At 39.4% G+C, this 22,242-nt stretch overlaps 1 protein-coding gene across 1 annotated transcript in view; it reads left to right on the top strand.

Annotated features, from left to right (window-relative positions):
• TRPC5 (transient receptor potential cation channel subfamily C member 5) overlaps positions 1-21,592 on the top strand; it is a 180,181-nt gene extending 158,589 nt beyond the window's left edge. Inside the window, exons 8-11 of the mRNA XM_025431527.3 lie at positions 7,258-7,461; positions 7,691-7,732; positions 8,776-8,865; positions 11,635-21,592. Of these exons, the coding sequence (XP_025287312.1) occupies positions 7,258-7,461; positions 7,691-7,732; positions 8,776-8,865; positions 11,635-12,327 (1,029 nt within the window). The 3' untranslated portion in view covers positions 12,328-21,592. The remainder of the gene's footprint in view (positions 1-7,257; positions 7,462-7,690; positions 7,733-8,775; positions 8,866-11,634) is intronic.
• The last annotated feature ends 650 nt before the right edge of the window (positions 21,593-22,242 follow it).

The raw sequence follows: 22,242 nt of genomic DNA, 5'->3' as shown, positions 1-22,242 counted from the left end.
TTCATGAGAGAGACAGAGAGAGAGAGAGAGAGACAGAGACAGAGACAGAGAGACAGAGAGAGAAGCAGGCTTCATGCAGAGAGCCTGATGCAGAACTCGATCCTCGGTCTCCAGGATCACGCCCTGAGCCAAAGGCAGACGCTCAACCGCTGAGCCACCCAGGTGTCCCGAGAATGGTGATACTCACTGAGGGGACTTGCTCTACCTCAGGGCTTCCAAGAGATCTGGACTACTTCCATATTCTGAAGATTCCTGTATATTTTTTAACTGAATTCAAACAAAAATGGAGAAAACTATGATATATTTTAAATGCTTACATCGTTTCAAAATGGCATTTTTAGCTTTGAGGCAAAACCACAATGCAACGTATAACATTGGGCAAGGTCCAGAAATCTGCATTTTTAACAAATGCCCCATATGCACACCAACCTTTGAGAAGTGTGCCCTGAATTCTAACGGAGAAGGAAGTGCTCCAAGGGAGGTAGGCTTCCCTTGAAATGCCAGGGAAGTGAATTCTCTCGCCTCAGTTTGGAGTGTGTGTACCCACAGCAATTTGTGTTGCTTTCCCCTTATAGGGAAAACAGAGTGGGTCCTTTGCCCAGATGAAGTTAGCAGCTACTCGTTAATGTGAAAAATGCCAAAATATCCCCTTACTCAAAATCACCCTCCCCCCAGCCTGCCATTAGGCCCAAGATTTCTTGAGAGTAGCTTTTCTCCTTAACGGTTATTATTAGCTCTGCTTTGCTATGTCTATGCCTGCCACTCTCCCTTAGCATTATGTTATAAAGCTTTCCAATTTGCTACAGCAAGATGGTTGCTGGCAGGAGATCTAAGAGAGTGCACAAAAATTTGTCAATAGCTGGTAAGAAATGGGCCGTGTGGTTTGATTGCAAGGAAAATAACCTTGAGCTTGGATTTGTTGAGAAATGTGAAATTGAACAGATGTGTTCATTTGACCTAGCTGTGGCCATGTGTTCAGAATCTGAGCCAGTCAGCAACATGTGAGGGTATGTTCTACAGTCACACTGGGATAGTGAATGGAGATAATGTAAAATAGAGGCCTGGTCTGCTCTACAGGACCTGACTATCTCAAAGGCAATGCACGGCACACATGACATAGAACACATATGTAAATCTATGTGTCATGAAGAGCAACTTATGGTAGCACCAAAGTCCTGAATATTTTGGAAAGTGTGGAAGAGGAAAACCACAGTCTCTGGTTGTATAAGTGTATCTTACACAAAAGAACCCATTTGGTAGGGTTCTAACAGCGGCTGATCGTGGAGGATGTAATAGTTGAGCAGAAAGGGTAGGGCAGAGAGTATGAGAACCCAACACTGAAAATAAGCAAAGAAATAGTGTCTTATTTGTCCATCACGAAAGGTGAAAGGCTAGCCTCGTGCAGTTGTATAAAAACCTTTTGGGCATCATACATTCAAGGAAGCTGTAGACAAATACAACTACAAAAGCCACATCTATCATTTTGCAATTCAAATTAGCGCCTTGAAATTGACAGATTGAAAATAAGACAGATTTCTACATGCCAAATCATCTTTTTGACCAGTTGCTCACTGCTACAGTCCTAATACCTAGTGTCTATATATATTGATGAATGAGTGAATGTATGAGTAAATACTTACTAATCACTTTACAGCTCACACTGTTTAATCCTGCCAGGTGGTCTATTATTTCCAGATCTTCAGGACTCAGGTGTTAATTCTGTATACTAATCATGTTCTGTGTGATACTCCTGCCACCACTACTGTGCAGTCATCTCTCTAAACCCAGCACCTAGCAGAGTACCTGTAATGTAGTAGTTCATTGCTCAACATAGGAATAAAAAAATGGAGGCTAAGTGGACCATGAATTGATACATGATAAATGAATGGAAAAGGACTATTAAGAGAGTAACTTGGGGACGCCTGGGTGGCTCAGCAGTTGAGCGTCTGCCTTTTGCCTAAGGCGTGATCCCAGAGTCCCAGAATCAAGTCCGGCATTGGGCTCCCTGCATGGAGCCTGCTTCTCCCTCTGCCTCTGTCTTTGCCTCTTTCTCTGTGTCTCACATAAATAAATAAATAAATAAATAAATAAATAAATAAATAAATAAATAAAAGAGAGTAATTTGCAATAACTTCTCTGCTAAATTAGTACATAGTAATTCCCAACCTGAGCTCACCTGAGTCTTAGGGGCATGGAATGGTAGTAATGGGGGTACTTGAGCGGATTGCAAAATGCTTAGCCAAAATCATATCTTCTACCTGAATGGGATAGGGACAATAAGGGACACCAGAAAGACTCCTGAGCTCAAAAAGATATCTATGGCTTATAACTTGGCCCACCGTACAACTCTATTCTTTTTTGAGATTAAATACATTTTTCCCCTCAGAATTTTAGACTACTTTAAAAAAGTTAAAAAAATAAAAATTAAAAATTAAAAAAAAATTTTTAAAAGGTAATAACTTCCTAGAGTTTAAAGCACAAAAACCTTAACTCACACAGGAATTAAGAAAAAGAAAAGAGCATTTCCAGATACCAGGTTATCTAGGCAAGTTTGAAAATGTGACTCAGTTCATCTTAAGAAATACTTATTGAATAGTCACTTCATTTCAGGAACTACGGAAACATCCGTGGATGAAAGATGGGCTATTTGGGGCCATCAAAGGGTAAAACGAAAAATTCAAGGTTTGTTTCTGGTGTTATGGGCTCAGAAATGCAGTGGAAAGAACCTCGGTCCTCCACTGCATGCCAGTTTGCCTACAGCACCATTGTCTCTCAAGGCAAGATTGCAAGGCAGTGATAGTTACTATACCAATAATTGTGCACATATATGTGCATGTGTGTACAATTTATATACTGAAACTGTCTTAGTTCTGGGTCTCATCAGGGGCAATTCAAGTGTTTTTCAAGCATACTCTCTAATGAATTTGGAGGGAAAAATATATATCCTTTTATACATTTTCAGGTTGAAATCTAGATATGTCATAAGTTTAAACCATTGCAAGTGATATAATTTCTGGAATGTGGTAAATTTTGACATTTGAAATAAAACTACCTGATCACTCATTTAAATGTATCCAATGAACTCTGAATACCATAGTGATTTGTGACTCATAAACATGTATTTAAAAATTAAATGGCTAAAATCTTTAAGGGCACAAAGTTTACATCATTCCTTTCCTTCTTAAATTCTTATTTCTATTCATATCCCCACAGAATTTTATCCTAATGTTGTACAATTTTTGCTTTAAGTATTTTATTACTTTGTTCACCCTATAATAGTTCTTCATAACAAAAATATAAATTAAATTTTAATTTTTTATTTCCTGTGGCCAGAAGGTAATAAACGTTAAAACATTTCCTTTGACTTTAGTTATGCTTCCACAGCTAGCAGTACAAAACAGCTCAAAAATACACAAAAACAAAACAAATTTTGGTAAATAACTAAGACATAAAAATACATTTTTATTGGAAATGAATTTCTTAAATATGTGAATAGGGTTTTTCATTTCACACCTTATTCACATATTTAAGAAATTCATTTTCAATAAATTCAGTTATTATAGCCATAGAATATTAAGTAATATTCAGGAACACAATTCAGCATCAACTATATTTTTCTATTTTTATAAAAGTAAGTGCTAAGAAACCTTTTCATATTAATAAGTACATCTGAATGGACAGTTTTATTATGCCATTGTCACTCAGTTTTTTTTAACTCTGAGTTACATGCCAAAAAGCCACGTAACGATTTTTCATGAAATAATATTTTAATAATCTATTATCTGACAGCTTGGTTAGGTTCGCTTTATATTTTATCAACAGCAAAGAATCATAAACCACACGACTTAGAAAAAGATTTGTTACTCAAGATTATAGTCATTCATTTTCTCAATTTCTGGAAAGTAATACTGTGGTAAGAAGCCTCTGAGATGGCCCCCACTGATCCCCAGTTTCTGGCATGTGAACCCTTATACAATCTTTTCCCCTTGACTATGAGCTAGGGACTCAATTCTAACAAATAGAATATGGCAGAAGTGATGTCACTTCAGAGATTAGGTTACATGAAGACCATGGCTCTTGTCATTCACTACCACTGAATGAAGCCTGCTGCCATGTTATGAGCTGTCCTATGGAGAAGCCCATGTGGCAAGGAACTGAGGAAGGTCTTCAGCCAATAGCCAGCAAGAGACTAAGATCCTCAGACCAAATGATAAATTTCACTTCACTGAAATTAATACATTGCGCTATGGAAGACACCACTGAATGTATGAAAAGACAAGATGCAGATGGGCAAAAAACTTTTGCAAGTCACATTCCTGACAAAGAGCTTGTATCCAGAATATAAGCATACCTCATTTTATTGTGCTTTGCAGATACGGTGTTTTTTTTACAAATTGAAGATCTGCGGCAACCCTGCATCAAGCAAGTCCATTGGCACCGTTTTTCCAACAGCATTTGCTCACTTTTTGTCTCTGTCTCACATGTTGGAAATTCTTGGAATGTTTCAAACATATTCATTATTATTATATTTGTTATGGTGATCTATTTCAGTCTCTGACTCGCTGAAAGCTCAGGTTACCATTTTTTAGCAATAAAGTACTTTCAATTGGGGAGTCTGGGTGGCTTGGTCAGTTAAGCCTACGACTCTTGGTTTCGGCTCAGGTCATGATCTCAGTATCCTGGGATCAAGCCCCACATCAGGCTCCATGCTCAACGGAGAGTCTGCTTAAGAATTTTTTCTCTCTCCTTCTCCCTCTGCCCCCCCGCCCTACACACTCTCTCTCCTTCTAAAATAAATAAATCTTTAAAGTACTTTCTAATTAAAGTATGCACATTGTTTTTTGAATATGATGCTATTGCACACTTAACAGATGACAGTATAGTATGAACATAATTTTTATATGCACTACAAAACGAAAAATTCATTTGACTTGCTTTATTTATTGTGAGATTTGTTTTATTGTGATGGTCTGGAACTGAGACTGCTATATCTCTGAGGTACGCCTGTATAGTAAAAAAACTATCAAAATACACTTGCAAGAAAACAACACAATAAAAATGTGTTTTGAACAGAATGAGTTCTGGGCAAAGGATCTGAATAGACACTTCACCACAGAGGATATATAGATATTGGGCATATGAAAAGATGCTCAACAATATTAGCTAGTTGGGAAATGCATCTTAAAATCATAATGAGCACCAACTACTTATCTGTTAGAATGGCTAAACTTTAAAATCATGACAAATGGGGGATCCCTGGGTGGCGCAGCGGTTTGGCGCCTGCCTTTGGCCCAGGGCGCGATCCTGGAGACCCGGGATCGAATCCCACGTCGGGCTCCCGGTGCATGGAGCCTGCTTCTCCCTCTGCCTGTGTCTCTGTCTCTCTCTCTCTCACTGTGTGCCTATCATAAATAACTAAAAATTAAAAAAAAAAAACATGACAAATGGCACTTGGTGATGTAGGGAAGTGCCAAATCACTATATCGTGAATCTGAAACTACTATAATCCTTTCTGTTAACAAAGTGGAACTAAAAACTTGATAAAAAAAAATAAAAATAAAAACCTGGTAAGTGCTAAGGAAGTTACAGGGCAAGCAGTGGGAATTTGAAAAACTGCACAGCGACTCAGGAAGACAGTTTGGCAGTTCATTATAAAGTTAAACGTACAATTACCATGTGATTGCAATACCACCCTAGCTAATTAAGCTAGAGAGGTTAAACTTAGGTTCAACAAAAAACTTGTACATGTACATTCAGAGCAGCTTTAGTCACAATTGCAAAAACTAGAAACAACCCAAATGTTCTTCAAGAAGTGAATGAACAAACTTCATCCATATAACGGAAAATCACTCAGCACTAAAATGGGAGGTAGATGAATCTCAAAGCCAGTTTCAAAAAGGTTATCTATGGGGGTGCCAGGGTGGTTCAGTCAGTGAAGCGTCTGCCTTTGGCTCAGGTAATGATCCTGGAGTCCTGAGATCGAGTCCCGCATTGGTCTCTCTGCTCAGCGGGGAGGCAACTTCTTCCTTTCCTGCCTGCCGCTCCTCCTGCTTGTTCCCTCTCTTTCTCTCTCTCTCTGCCAAATGAATAGATAAAATCTTTTTTTTAAAGGTTATTTACTGTATGATTCCATTTATCTAGTATCTTGGAAGAGGCAAACTAAAGCATTGGGGATTGGAGCAGTGGTTGCCAGGGGCTAGGAGTTGGGGAGAGATTGATTACAAGGGAATTTGGGGAAGGTGGTGGGATTGTTGTGTATCCTGACTGTGGTGGTTACAGCAGTCCATCCAGATCTCAAAACTCCTAAAAAGGTGTGTGTGTGTGTGTGTGTGTGTGTGTCTGTGTGTCTGTGTGTATCTTGATTACGATGGTGGTTACACAGGTATATACACTTGTCAAAACTCATAGAACACCTCCAATGGGTCCATTTTACTCTATGGAAATCATACCTCGACGACGCAAAATTAGAAAAAAAAAAAGCCTCACTATGCCTGGGTGGCTTGTTATTTGAGCGTCCAGCTCTCGGTTTTGGCTCAGGTCGTGATTTCATGGGTCCTGGGATGGAGGCCCCATCGGGCTCCATGATCCACTGGGAGTCGGCTTAGGAGGTCCTTTCCCTCTCACCACCCACACACTCTCTTTCTCTATGAAATAAAAAATAAATAAATCTTTTTAAAAAAATCCTTCCCCAACCAATTCCACTCCTTAAAAATAACCACTGTTGACAGTTTGGTATGTACCTGTCTAGAACATGTAAGCATGTAATATAAAGGGTTCTTCAGTTGCATAAATGCCATCATTGTACACAATAGATGTTTTATGCTGCTTTTTGCACTTCCAGGTCTTGGAGCTCTTAGATATATGGATAAGTGCATATATACATATAAATGTTCCAGATATAAAAATGGTAATAGACCTACTATATTTGCAATAGCTATATTGCAAGCCATTTTGTGGACAGAACATCATTTATTTAAAGAGTCTCCCACTGTTGGATATTTAGGTCGTTGCCAGTTGTTTTGCTATGACAAGCTATGGTGCTACAGTGAATGACCCTATGCACACACCTTTTTGCAAGTATAATGATAAGCTAAATCTCTAAAAGTAGGATTACCGGGTCCTGGGAAATGTATAATTCGAATTTTCATACCAACTGACAGATTGCCCTCTATAGAAGCAAGATGAACTTTTAGAACAAGTCATGTGTGCATTTTGCAAGTTTTCCATTCCAAATTCTTGAACATCTCTCTTTCACAGGATCATGCTGATATTGAGTGGAAGTTTGCAAGGACGAAGCTCTGGATGAGTTACTTTGATGAAGGCGGCACCTTGCCACCTCCTTTCAACATCATCCCCAGTCCCAAGTCATTTCTATACCTTGGTAACTGGTTCAACAATACCTTCTGCCCCAAAAGAGATCCTGATGGTAGACGGAGAAGGCATAACTTGAGAAGCTTCACAGTAAGGCTTTTTAAAATTACATTTCTTTTTTAAACAAAACTGTTTTCTATCTCCCCTATCCCTACCCCACCCTTCCAGACAGTCCCTACATTAAACAGCATAAAATCACTCCAATCACAGGAGTTTAGCTCCTGTGTTATTCTCTAGTCCTAATATTTAGAAATATATTCCAGTGGATGAGTTGCTGGGAGACCACTGATGGGAGCTTTCTGTCCTTTTTTAATTACAGGAACGCCACGCTGACAGCCTGATACAGAATCAACATTATCAGGTAAAGCTCGACCCAGAGACTAAACAAAAACAGTTCTTGGTCAGTTGGTGTGACCTTGAACAAGTCATTTAACCTCACTGAGCCTCGGTTTCTTCATCTGTGAAACGGGGGTGATAAAACACAACTCACGGGGTTGTTGAGACAATCAAGTGGTGAGCATGTATAAATGATTGTGTGTGCATGTGCATGTGTGTGCATGTGTTCTGGGTCATTAAGTGTTATCTATCATCATCGTCGTTACTAATACAAAGCAGAGTGACCACGTGCATGCCATTCCCAGGAAGCTAAGTAAAAAAGAGACCATCCCAAGGTGCCTGGGTGGCTCAGTTGGTTGGGCTTCCGACTCTTGATTTTGGCTTAGGTCATGATTTCAGGGGCGTGGGATCGAGCCCCGTGCTGCATTCTGCACTCAGGACAAGCTTGCTTGGGATTCTCTCTCTCCCTCTCTCTCTCTGCCCCTCCCTTTACTCTCTCTGTCTCAAATAAAGTCTTTTTAAAAAAGACTACTTTACATCCCTATAAAGGAGAAGTGTACATTGACCTTAAGAAAATTGTCTGGATTATGCGATTAGTAAACATTGAAATCGGCAAACTTTGTGACACCAAAGAATGATTTTATCAATTCTACAAGAGCAAAGAATAATTCTCATCTTACTAGGAATGTTAAAGTTTAATCCAGTCTGAAAGGAAGGGTATTGGACATGACCATCCAAGGATTATTCCACTCTCATTATTCTATAAATGTGAATCTGTGTTTCCCTTCTCTGTGGGCAGAAATGTTCCTTTTTTGGGTGAATTTGATCTTGCATGGCCCACTCTGCCACCACATTTAGACACATAGTAATTCTTCGTTTAGCCGATGGATTTTTGCAGAAAATGACGGTAGCCGATGGATTTTTGCAGAAAATGACTGGATCCCAGGAGGATTTCCTATTGCAAAGGCATCTGAGCATGTTCTATTTCTTGGGTATGTTTCTTATTTTACTGAGAGCCTGAGAAGAAAACTTAATGCCTCTGTTTTTTTTTTTTTTTTAAATTTCCAGGAAGTTATCAGGAATTTAGTCAAAAGATATGTGGCCGCTATGATAAGAAATTCCAAAACAAATGAGGGACTAACAGAAGAAAATTTTAAGGTAATCAAATCATGAAGTGGTTTCTCATTTCACATTTCCTAAGCGTTATTTAATCTTCACAGCATTGGAGATTTCTGGTGATCATTTCAACTGCCTATAATACAGCAAAAACGGCTACGGTTTTTATGTTCTCTTAGAATGATCTGTCATTGGGGTGCCTGGGTAGTAGCTCAGATGGTTAAGCATCCAACTCTTGATTTCAGCTCAGCCCCTGATCTCAGAGTCATGAGATCGAGTTCTGAGTCCGGCTCTTAGCACAGTCTTCTTGTCCCTCTCCCTCTGCCTCCCTCACTCCCACTCATATATTCTCCCGTTCTTTCTCTCAAAAAAAAAAAAAAGGTCTGTTATCCAGTCAATGGAGAGATTTCATCAATGTCTATCACTACAATGAGCTTTAAGAATAAAAGAAATTTGCCTTATGCATCCTTTTAATATTGTGGGTGTCTCCCAGTGTGAGAATTGAGGGCTTTAAGTGTTGTGGCAAGGATGTGCAGTAAGGGGCAACAGAGCAAAAGGAAGATGCCTGCAAATGTAAAGACTTTCTTTACTTCAGAGATGAAGACCAACTAATCCAATATTAAATCTAAGATTTAATAAACTCTACCACGAAACATCAAAATTCTCATAATACTAGCATTAGCCTAAAACAATGGTTCTCAATCAGGGTCAATTTTGTTCCCTAGGGCGCATCTGGCAATGTCTGGGGACATTTTTGGTTGTCACACTGGATGTGTATGCTAGTGGCACCTAGTGGGTGGAGACCAAGATTGCTACTAAACATCTTACAAAGCACAGGACAGCCTCCCACAACCAAGATGATCCAGCTCAACATGTCAAGTGATTAAGAAACCCTATCTTAGAACACATGTATACTTTCTAAGGAACAAAAAAAGGCCATTATCTGGGGTGCCTGGGTGGCACAGTTGGTTGAGTCTGACTCTTGGTTTCAACTCAGGTGGTGATCCAGGGTTGTGGAATCGATCCCCATGTCAAGGCTCTGCATTCAGCACAGAGTCTGCTTGGGTTTCTCTCTTTCCCTCTGCCCCTCCCCCACCAGACTCTCTCTCCCTCTCTTTCTTTCTCTCTCTCTAATAAATAAATCTTCTTAGAAGGCCTATTATACTAATCCATAGATAGAACTCATCTATTGAGGGCTTGCTATGTTCCAAGCATTCCACCAGATCCTGGGGTATCAAGATATCACCAGCCCCCACTCTTCAGAGTGACACACAGATAGTAACAATAGAAGGACTGAGTATTCTGACAGGATAAACACACAGTGCTGTGGAGACAGAGAGGAGGGACACTCGACTGGGATTTGGAGAGTTGGGGCAGCTTCTCAGAAGAAGCCGCATTTAAGCTGAGGCTTAAAGGAGGAGCCAGATAAAGGAGAGTTGTGGAGAAGAATGTTCTAGACAGAGAGAACAGCACAGGCAAAGGCCCCAAGGCAAGAGATAATATGTCCAGGCAGGTGGACAGTAGAGAGCCCGGAGATAGAGTAGGAAGAGCTGACACAGGGCCTTGAAAAACCTTGTAGTCCTTGGAATAGCATTTCTTTTTTTTTTTTAAGATTTTATTTTTTCATGAGAGATACAGAGAGAGAGGCAGAGACACAGGCAGAGGGAGAAGCAGGGTCCATGCAGGGAGTCTGACATGGGACTCGTTCCTGGGTCTCCAGGATCACACCCTGGGCCAAAGGCAGGTGCCAAACAGCTAAGCCACCCGGGCGTCCCCTTGGAATAGCATTTCTACTTTTACCCAAGGTCAGTGACAAGTTACTCAAGAGTTTTAAAAGCAGGGGAGCAATATGATCCAACTTAAGCTTTTAAAAGTTGTCTTTTGGGGATCCCTGGGTGGCTCAGCGGTTTAGCGCCTGCCTTTGGCCCAGGGCGCGATCCTGGAGTCCCGAGATCGAGTCCCGTGTCAGGCTCCTGGCATGGAGCCTGCCTCTCCCTCCTCCTGTGTCTCTGCCTCTCTCTCTCTCTCTCTATGTCTATCATAAATAAATAAATCTTTAAAAAATATTAAAAGTTGTCTTTTATTTTTTTTTAAACTTTTTTTTAATTTATTTATGATAGTCATACAGAGAGAGAGAGAGGCAGAGACACAACAGGCAGAGGGAGAAGCAGGCTCCATGCACCGAGAGCCTGATGTGGGATTCGATGCCGGGTCTCCAGGATCGCGCCCTGGGCCAAAGGCAGGCGCCAAACCGCTGCGCCACCCAGGGATCACCTAAAAGTTGTCTTTTAAAGGAGGATTCTAGCCTCTAGGCGGCCAGTTAGAGATAGAAGACATTTCCTGGGGACTTGAGTGGCCAGGAGCCCCACCCCCACCCTCTAAGCCCGCCCCAGTCTTCAAAGAGGAGTCTCTAACCTGACACGTTCCACTTCCCTACTTTTATTCCTTAGGGTCCTAAAAGCGGTTTTCCTCTTCCCTAGTTTTTCTATATGCAGATATGCCTAGGAGAGCTAGTTCCTTAATTGCTAGTTAGCGCTCTCACAGGGACAAGTCCATTAGTGTCCTCATGATAGGGGCCAACTGAAATCAACTTTACCAATTATACAGTTTTTCCAATGGCCAGCCCTGCCCACAGAATTCTTAATCTGCTTTTCCTGTGCTGGAATAATGCAAGATTTTCCTGGTAGTCTGTGTACTTTGTAATTTGCACTAGGCAAAACTGGGAGCCTTCCAAAGGACACCCAATGAGCAAGTCTATTTTGAACTCAAGACCAAGCTTCTTAACGTAAGGTGTCTTCTCTCCTGCCCTAGGAATTAAAGCAGGACATCTCCAGCTTTCGATATGAAGTACTTGACCTCTTAGGAAATAGGAAACACTCAAGGAGAAGCTTTTCCACGAGCAGCACCGAACTCTCTCAGAGGGACGATACCAATGATGGCAGTGGTGGGGCACGGGCCAAATCCAAGAGTGTCTCTTTCAATTTAGGCTGCAAAAAAAAGGCCTGCCACGGGCCACCTCTCATCAGAACTGTGCCAAGAGCCAGTGGCACCCAAGGGAAGTCAAAATCTGAGTCATCGAGCAAACGCTCCTTCGTGGGTCCTTCTCTCAAGAAACTCGGTCTCCTGTTTTCCAAGTTCAATGGTCATATGTCCGAACCAAGTTCAGAGCCAATGTACACCATTTCGGATGGCATTGCTCAACAGCACTACATGTGGCAAGACATCAGATATTCTCAGATGGAGAAAGGGAAAGCAGGGGCCTGTTCTCAGAGTGAAATGAACCTCAGTGAGGTAGAATTAGGTGAAGCCCGGGGTGCTGCTCCAAGCAGTGAATGCCCTCTAGCCTGTTCCAGCTCTCTTCACTGTGCATCCAGCATCTGCTCCTCAAATTCCAAACTTTTAGACTCCTCAGAGGACGTGTTCGAAACTTGGGGAGAGGCCTGCGACCTGCTCATGCACAAATGGGGTGATGGACAGGAAGAACAAGTAACAACTCGACTCTAAGTCAAGCCGTCCCCTCCCCTCCCTCTGCCCTGCCCCCCGCTCTGGAACTCAAGAGAAAATTTGTAATTTCCCTGCTCTCAGAGGTGACATAGAATCTGATTCCCTCATTGCCCAACCCCCTCCCCAGAAAGGAGAGTGAAACTCCTCTATTATTTTCTTTTATAGCCACATTTTCCTTTTTTTTTTTTTTTTTTTGTTCTTGTCGGTGTGATTCTTAGTGTTATTGCTATTATTTGCCTTTTTATGCCTCTTAACATGAAGTCCGTTTCACAACCAACTGCAGGGGTGCTTACCCAGAATCAGCAGAGGTGCAGTCGGGTGCTTTACCCTTTGGCTTTGCTTTTCTTACCCTTGCTTCTTTGAAGCTCCAGGTGCCACTTTGCTACCGTTGCTGTCGCACAGATCCCTGACCTTCCTCAGGATCTCACACCATTTCCCCAGGGGCTGAGGGAGGTGCTCGGCAGTCCCCACCAGCTATCAGATGAGGCAAGCCATCTCTGTTGCCCTTCAGTGCTCCATGCTGCCCATTCCAGTTCAATGAACAGCATCAAAGGGAGACTGAACAGACTCCAAAGAATTGTCAGCTTGTGGTTTCTAGGTAGAACTGGCCTTCTCGTTTTTGTTCTTAAACACAACTTCTCCTTACCGTGGAGGTTGTTGAGTGTTTTGTTTCTGAAAGATCTGTTAGTTTCCCAAAGTGTGCCAGTGAATATTTACCACGTAGTTATGCGTCCCACCTAAGAAGTTAGTGAATTCCTTTTCTGTGTTTGTGTGTTTCAGTTGACCCACTACCTTTTCAAATGTGATAGTATTGAGATTAGTATTTAGGATGTGTGCTGTTTTTAAAAACTTCTGCTGCACTCTAACCAGTAGTTGCTACATCTCATACATTGGCAAGAAAAATAATTAGCTGGTACATGTATAGGGTCCCATCGACTGTTGATAGTTTTAATCATTGCTATCAAAAGCATTTCTAAGGTAAAAGCCTGGGTTTGAAAACATTTTTTTAATCAGAAAAATAACATCTTGCTGCGGTGTCGAAATCTGAAAAATGCATCTTCATTTTAATCACATTCTAATGAAAAAAACAATTTTAGGTCTAGATAACCTGATTCCAGTTGCAGTTTTAATACTCATTGGGAGCAGTGGAATTGCATGTGTCAACTTACATTAGAAATATAACATAACCCTAGTGAATTCATGGAACTATAAGCGTGATCCAAATTCTAATGTCATCAAAGAAAGCTGCATTTATACATACAAATGACTCTCCAAAGCTTAAGAGTACCTCATCAAAATCCAAACGTGCAGGTTAAAAAATGAAATCTGTAACTGACCCAATAGCCACTGAGCAGATAACCTACTGACCTAGGGTGGGATTTTTTTGTTTTGGTTCGGTTTTTGTGTTTGTTTTGGTTTTAGGTTTTCTGGTTGCTTTTTTTTCTTTCTTTCTTTCTTTTAACCAACATTAGTACAGGGCTGTCCCCAATTCACACTCTAACATATGACCCAAACAGCTCTAGGTCTGGGTCCTAGAGAGTTAAATTAACAGTGCGTAGGCTCAGAAAAGTAAGAAAGTTAGGTGTTGTTCTGTAAATATCAACAGTAATAGAAATCCACCTAAATTCATGTGTCTACTTTCTGTTACAAGTAAGTGAAATGAAGCATTTTCAAACAATGCATATATGCCTCCAAAATATCTTCTGACATTGTAGTTTCTGGGTTATTTGAATTGATTCCCATTTCTAGCCCTAGCTTTGGTGACTGATGGTCAAAATATTCCACATGAAAAAAAAAATTCCACATGAAGAGACAAACTGGTGGGGAGGGGGGAACCCTAAATGTTGAATAAAGCTCAGATCCAAGGAAAAGTTACCACGAGAACAAGCTGCAACGAGACCCATTTGATAACAGATTGTCCCCAAGTAATTCTTTAATCATATCTGAAGTGATTATTTACTCAACTCCAATTTCTCTCCCACTTCCCTCAGCGGAACTATCATAAATGACCTTAATGACATCAATATCAGGTTACTTTCCAGAAGGAAGGTTTCTAATTTTACAGATTCAACTTTTCCAATTGTCAAATCTACATTCAATAATAAATGGCACCCGGGCTACATATCTAATTCATACTGATGGCACCAAAACCCAATATATGGCCCTATTTCTCACAAATACATGTACTTGTGATAACCTAGGTATAATTGTTCTGGCAGTTACTGCATCAGTTTGTCAGAAAACAACGGTAGCCATAGAGCCATGCTCCAAAATAGTCTTCTCTCAGTTACGTTCTGAGGAGAGAATGTGTATAAATTATAGTAGCCAATCTCAACTACTAAAAGAAACCAATGTCATATTTCATAAGCAGTACATTCCTTTTCAGATCGTCTCAGGGCTACTATGCTTATTACTTGGGCTTACAACTTCACTAGCTACCTTGAGGCCAGGCTCTGACAGGGACTGAGGCCAGTGAGCTGTTAAAGCCGAACAGCTATTGCCATTACTTCCATATTGATGACATCAACATTTTTATTTACTCTAACTCAGAAAAAGTAGGAACTCTAACATAGGAAGTAGGAAGGAAAAGAAATTTGTGTTCACCTTTGGACCTCTGGACCAGCTACTATCAAGAAAGGTATTTCAAGTACAGTGCTTAAATGTCATCTGATCCCAGAGAAAGTACAAGCCAATGTGAGAGTGAATTTAGAAACAGAAAATTGGACCTAAGAGAGTATCTCAGAGACAATCCACTGTATCTCTACCTCTATTCCAACCTCTTATTTTACAAACAAAAACAAAAAAGGTCCAGAGACGAATAATGACTGGCTCAAGGCGAAGAGCCAGTCAATAAACCTAAATCTTCTAAATCATAGTAGCAAAACATTTATTATTAAGCATATGTATTATATGGTATATATAGGAAATGTGAAAATGGAATGGCCGATACACATATATTTTTGTTCATTTGCCCCCAAATTTCAGACATATTTATTTTTTTTTTCAGACAGACATATTTAAAAGTAAAGTGAAAAATGAACTCCAAAGTCAAATATAATAATAATACATGGTGTAAAGATCATTTACTACTTGTCCAAATATCTATACCACGGTTCACCTCCATTACAGTTGGCTTGTCACTTCTAGATACTTGTATTCATTTGTTTGATTCCACCATAAATCCATCAGAGTGCCCCAGATAATTAGTAAAGGTATAGATCTTATAAAGAAAATGTCTGATTTATATTGGAAAATGACCACTGTTGAAGTTCTCTCTTCCACTTCTGACTTTAAGGCCAGTGGAGTACAAAGAGGAAAGACTTCAAATTCAAGGTCATCATTTTTGGAAGATGCCAAATGGTATAGGGGTATAAATGCTCCAAGTTATATTTCTGTCCACTTACATCAGAATTTACAGATTTCTTTCTGCCTCCCATAGTCATTTTTCATTCTACTCTGACCTAATTTAGGCTATTTCAGCTAAGCCCAAAACATCTAAACATCTGCCTGCAATTTGAGTAAAGAACTTTAAAAAACCTAGGGCCTCTACCTTTTGAAGGACTTAAATACTTTTTAAGAATTTTATAGTTATGACAGTGCAAAAGCTCTCCTGTAAATTTCATTAAATTTCAGTGAAAAATATGAGCCACTATCTTAGCCAGAATATATCAATGACCATTCGATGTTCCTCTTGCCTTGTAAGACTCAAGTGGTATTTTGACTAACAGTTTAAGTGGCCCAGACCTTGATTTATTAAACCATCAGGTAAAAAGTACTTGAAGTTAGGGAGACAGTCTTTCCTGTTTTAAAAGTACGTAAGAAAAACTGACCACATTATTCTGGTAATAGAGTTTTCAAAACAGAGCTAACAGATTGTATAGACATAACCAACATAAATTGATGTGATTTTTCAGATCATCTAAATAACTTCTTTTTACCCACTTGTCAGCTTCCTCTTACCCCTGTGACTTTGCCTCAAAGCTATAGGCATTTTAGATTGTTTCTCTGGCTTGCTTTATCTAGATAATTGTTCCAAATATCCACTTTGCTGGTGAAGAACTAGCCACTGGGAACCGAGTACCACAATTCAATGTGAGCATTACTTTAGTACAGAGAAATGCTATTTTTACTGGATTTCCAGTGACTTTTTCCATCACTTTGTATCCAACAGATGAAGGTTTTGACTTGCGTTGCTTTTACGGGGATGTTTGTAGATCTGAGAACCTTATCTGTGTTATACACGCAGGCACATGCATACGATGAAACTTAATAGCATTTGATCATTCTGGCCTTGGTCCTTCATCTTTTTTGGTAATTATTTAATCATTTTGAAGGGAGGGGGAACAGGAATAACTTCAATGGAAAGAAACTTCCTGAGATATGGTGAGGAATTTCTAAAATAAATTGCTGTGACAGTATCTGCTGTAGCACAATTGTTAATATTGAAAGCTCTCAGAATTTTGGGTTTCCGGTTTCATAAAAAAATAAAGCATTTAGGTCAGAAGGAAAAACCTACTTGTAAAAATTAAAATATGTATTTTTCATGATTTAAATTAAGTCTGCATACTTGAGATTTATTGCATACTTGAGGTAGTACTATTCATTTATATGCTGATATGTGGCCTAGGATTTCCACCTAAAGGCTGCATGGTAGTCCAGAGAAAAAGTTACCTGTAGGTGGTTTTGAACTTTACTTTTAGATGTTCGGTAAGAAACAAAAGAGGCAATTGCTTGGGGTGATACAGGAAGCAGGCCAGGGTGCTCTAGCATTTTTAAGCTCCATATTTTACTCCTACTCTAGAGTGGACTTATATCTTTTATTTGTTAGTTTATTGGATTTCAGTTGTGGTCTTTCATTTTGTAAAGATCTACCATCAGTGCTTGTGGTACTTGAGAGACATACACATAAGAATTATGTCTAAATATAAAACTAAGTGGAATGCTCGTATGCTGATAGCTAGCTTTCTTTTCTTATCTGATGTGAAAAGTAGTGAAGCTCTGTAGGAACTTCCTGTTACTATACAAATGAAAGGCAATTTTTGTAGTAACAGGAAGAGTCTGCCACTTTCAACCATCGTAATGAACCTTCATAAATCCATTAATGTAACACATATCTACCCTACCCTAATTGTTCACCCTCAAAAAGAAAAGCCTTTTGTACGACTCTCCAAATGTCTTGATAGAACCAAAAAAGACTAAAGTAGGTAAGAATGGCCTGCAATGTTAAGGTCATTTTCACCAATTTGCAGCCTATTTTGCCCTCTGACTTCACCAATGAGCAGGTTTCAGGGAACCTAACATCCCAGGAGGTACACCTCAACACATGCACACACACATACCAAGGCAACATCCTCAGCACTTGAATGAGTAGGTGGCAGTGTGCCTTTTATTTTAGCCTAAGGTGGCCAACCATTTGCAAGTACAGCTAAGCCGGCCTTGGCCATTTCATGCCCTTTTCCACAAAGTTCAACATATTCCCAAAATACTCATTGCCACCAACTGCCTTCCAACTTAGAAACCCTTTTGACAGTTCTCTGGTCTTATACAACCCTTAAAACTGACCCTTGGAAGACAAGACAAACAAGAGGCTTTCAACTTTTGCAGGGAGTGCTTGAGGTACTTAGATGCTGGTGGTATACTAAGAGACAGATGGAAAAGCTTCTAAAGAATGAGTACTGACCAGTGTTTAAAACCTAGGGCTAAACCGTCAAATTGCTGAACTCTTTAGGTGACCAAATTGAGATGGAGTACCCCAATAAAAAATGTAGTTCCTGAATTAAAACATCAACATCACCCTTTTCTCACTCAAAAAATTCCAGAAGAGCAATAGTATGTGAAAACAAGCTCTGAAAAAACTGTAAATCATTTTTCAAAGGTCGGGTCAAATTTAGTTTAAATTTCAAATTATAGCAAGTTCTCACTTTGTGATCACTGTGTTACTAGGTTCAACACAGACTCATAGTAAGGTTATATTTTAAATTGCACAATATAATCGATTGGCTTTTATAAGTATACATGTTTGACCAGCTACTGGGATTGATCTCTCCAAATTTTATCTATGAAATAAAATGAATTTGTCAAAACTCTACATCAAAGAGAAATAAAAGGTAAAATTGGAGGGTAGTATAGAAGAAAGCTAGATTCTATACCTGGTGTCATCTTTTAGCCTCATAAATTTGGAATAAACATATCAAGTGAGATTAAAAAATGAGATTGATATTTTCATAAGCATGCTGGAATATATGTGCCCAAATGAATGCTGTTCTTCAAAGTAATCACCTTTAAGCTGCACCCATATTCAAAGGCTGCCATTACTCAAATCATTGTGGACTTCTGCTTTGGGGAGGACTTTCAAATCCATAATACAACCTCTGAATATCCTCAAGTGGTAGAAAATCATGATCCTATAAGATAAAATGTTTAGGAACAGTCAAAAGTAATTTTAGATCCATATTGGGTAAAAAGGTAGGTAATCAAGCTGAGTTCTATTTTGTCTGGTTCAAGTGCTAATACATAATAGGCACTTTAATAGGCACAAGTATAAAATGAGATAGTTTCTTATGTGATTGTAAAGTGACCTGAAACCACTCTTTGGAAACCAGTTAATTTTTTCTTATCAACTTTATCGAGAAATGATTGGTATACAATTATGTGCATACCTTTAAAATGTAGAATTCAGTGAGTTTTCGCAGTTGTATATATCCCTGGAACCACCATCACCATTAAGGTACAAAAATTTCCATCACCCCCAGAGTCCTCATTCCTCTTTGCAGTCTGAAATCTAGTTTTATTTTTATTGTTTATTTTTTATTGTTCAATTTGCCAACATATAAAATAACACCCAGTGCTCATCCCATCAAGTGCCCCCCTCAGTGCCTGTCACCCAGTCATCCCCACCCCCCACCCATCTCCCTTTCTACCACCCCTTGCTCGTTTCCCAGAGTTAGGAGTCTCTCATGTTCTGTCTCCCTTTCTGATATTTCCCACTCATTTTTCTCCTTTCCCCTTTATTCCCTGTCACTATTTTTTATATTCCCCAAATGAATGAGACCATATGTTTGTCCTTCTCCGACTGACTTATTTCACTCAGCATAATACCCTCCAGTTCCATCCACAATGAAGCAAATGGTGGGTATTTGTCATTTCTAATGGCTGAGTAATATTCCATTGTATACATAAACCACATCTTCTTTATCCATTCATCTTCCGATGGACACCGAGGCTCCTTCCACAGTTTGGTTATTGTGGACATTGCTGCTATAAACATCGGGGTGCAGGTGTCCCAGCGTTTCACTGCATCTGTTATCTTTGGGGTAAATCCCCAGCAGTGCAATTGCTGGGTTGTAGGGCACTTCTATTTAACTCTTTGAGGAACCTCCACACAGTTTTCCAGAGTGGCTGCACCAGTTCACATTCACCAACAGTGCAAGAGGGTTCCCCTTCCTCCACATCCTCTCCAACATTTGTTGTTTCCTGTCTTGTTAATTTTCCCCATTCTCAGTGGTGTGAGGTGGTATCTCATTGTGGTTTTGATTTGTATTTCCCTGATGGCCAGTGATGCGGAGCATTTTCTCATGTGCTTGTTGGCCATGTCTATGTCTTCCTCTGTGAGATTTCTGTTCATGTCCTTTGCCCATTTCATGATTGGATTGTTTCTTTGCTGTTGAGTTAATAAGTTCTTTATAGATCTTGGATAGTAGTCCTTTATCGGATATGTCATTTGCAAATATCTTCTCCCATTCTGTAGGTTGTCTTTGAGTTTTGTTGACTGTTTCTTTTGCTGTGAAAAACCTTGATGAAGTCCCAATAGTTCATTTTTGCTTTTGTTTCTCTTGCTTTCATGGATGCATCTTGCAAGAAGTTACTGTGGCCAAGTTCAAAAAGGGTGTTGCCTGTGTTCTCCTCTAGGATTTTGATGGAATCTTGTCTTGAAATCTAGTTTTAAACATGCTTGGAACAGTGAGTGGCAGCATTACTGAAATAAGAGCATAAAAAGCCTCCCAAGGAGGAAACATTAAAGAACACCATATGTAGATATAGAACCTCCACTGATTTGGGAAGAACCATAATGACTCAACCCTTGAAACATTTGAGTTTAAATAGTAGAGCACACCCCAAGATCCAATAGTTTAATAGAACTAAACCCAGAATTGGCTTCCCAAACCTTATATGAGTCATAAGAAATGACACTTTATGATGCAGAGATTCTGACAACGAAGCTGTTAGCAGGAAGAAGGGGCAGTAAAGAAAAGCCCAGCCTTTGTAGAAAAATGGAGGGTGGTGGGATTGGACCCAGGAGGAGCTCTGGTAGAACTAACTAGGAGGTGGATCTAGAAGTAGGATGGCGGCAGCCAGTTGAATGTTCAAGTCATTTCAAAGTCACATCTTTTTCCTGTGTAAGGTCTAATTAAATGACTTAAGGTTTCATCACTTTGTGGTCAAGCCCTGCAGGACTTTTTTTAGGATACATATTAAGTGATCAGTTTAAATAACCAAAGCAATGTAGCCTGTAGTCCAATAAGCACAGTAGTAACTGTACTTAGTATAATGAATGTCGTGTGAACTCATGAGGAAACCTCTAAACCCAAAGGGTTAACACATTAGTCTCTGGCTTTCTTAATGTTAAAGGGAATCAAATTTGATAAATGATTAGCTTTAAAAATTTTACCTGTTCAAATTACTCCTTTAACATAGTAAAAATAAACCCATGTGTTTTCTTAGTTCAATTATAAAGGGAAAGACTTTCTCAAGGATATTTCAGTTAAGTATAAACAAATACATCCTTCTTAAGTGAAAACATTTTGTCTTTGTTTCTTATAACACAGGAATGCACACCAGTGGTAGTATTCAAGAAGATACCAATACTTAAACCTTTCACAGAATTATGTAGTTTGGAAGTCACATTTGACAGTAAAAAACACAGGTGGTGTTGAATTTACATTCTTAACCCTAGTTGACAGCCCCAATCACACATCGCCATACAGAAAACGCCTGCAGCAAACTTAAGGTTAAAATTAGATCTCTTGGGCTTAATAATGAAAAGGAAAATTCCTTATGTGTTTGTGTAAATGGCATTTTGGCTTTGCTGACTACAATTTTAAAAGCTAAAACCGCCTTGAGGAACTTTATTTGAATACTTTCTGTAAGAAGTGCAAAGTTAGTGTCATCTTTAAGTGTATTAAAAATATTGTACAATGAAATGATTCTGTGTATTTTTAGCTTCAGTATCAAGAAAAATAAAGCATTGACCTTCTTCCCCCCAAAATGTCTGGCTGCTCAGAATCAAGGTGTTTTGTTTCTCCATTTTCCTATCATTAATATCCACTGATTATTAATAAACATTAGAAAACAATGGATTTTACACTAGAATTTAACCAGCAGACACTTAAGGGAGACCTCTGAAGTCCTATATATTTTGAAAAAGATGATTGAGAATAAACACTATTGATATCATCCTAACTTTTATATTTACCATTAGACAGAGCTGTGACTATCGAATATTTAAAAACTGAAAGCAGCATTCCTAAAGAACTATAAGATAATGACATGAAGGGACCAAGACAGTTATAAAGCTCGACCTTACAAAATGAGAAACTTTACAGGCCTTATCCTGAAAATTTCTTATTCTTTATTGAGTACCCAAAGTATGATACATGTTGTGTAGAACAGTTTGAATCTATAGGCCAGAAAGAAGACACATAAACTGAAGTTAAGCTGGTTGTTATTAAACTAGTATAATCTAGAACACCAGGGTGGCTCAATGGTTGAGTGTCTGCCTTTGGCTCAGGTCGTGATCCCAGGATCCTGGGATGGAGTCCTGCATCGGGCTCCCTGCAGGGAGCCTGCTTCTCCCTCTGCCTGTGTCTCCGCCTCTGTGTGTGTGTCTCATGAATAAATAAAATCTTTAAAAAAATA

The sequence above is a fragment of the Canis lupus genome, chromosome X (assembly GCF_003254725.2).
Source record: "Canis lupus dingo isolate Sandy chromosome X, ASM325472v2, whole genome shotgun sequence".
Taxonomy (NCBI): domain Eukaryota; kingdom Metazoa; phylum Chordata; class Mammalia; order Carnivora; family Canidae; genus Canis; species Canis lupus.
Note: the sequence above shows the minus strand (reverse complement) of the source record. Positions and strands in the feature narration are given on the sequence as shown.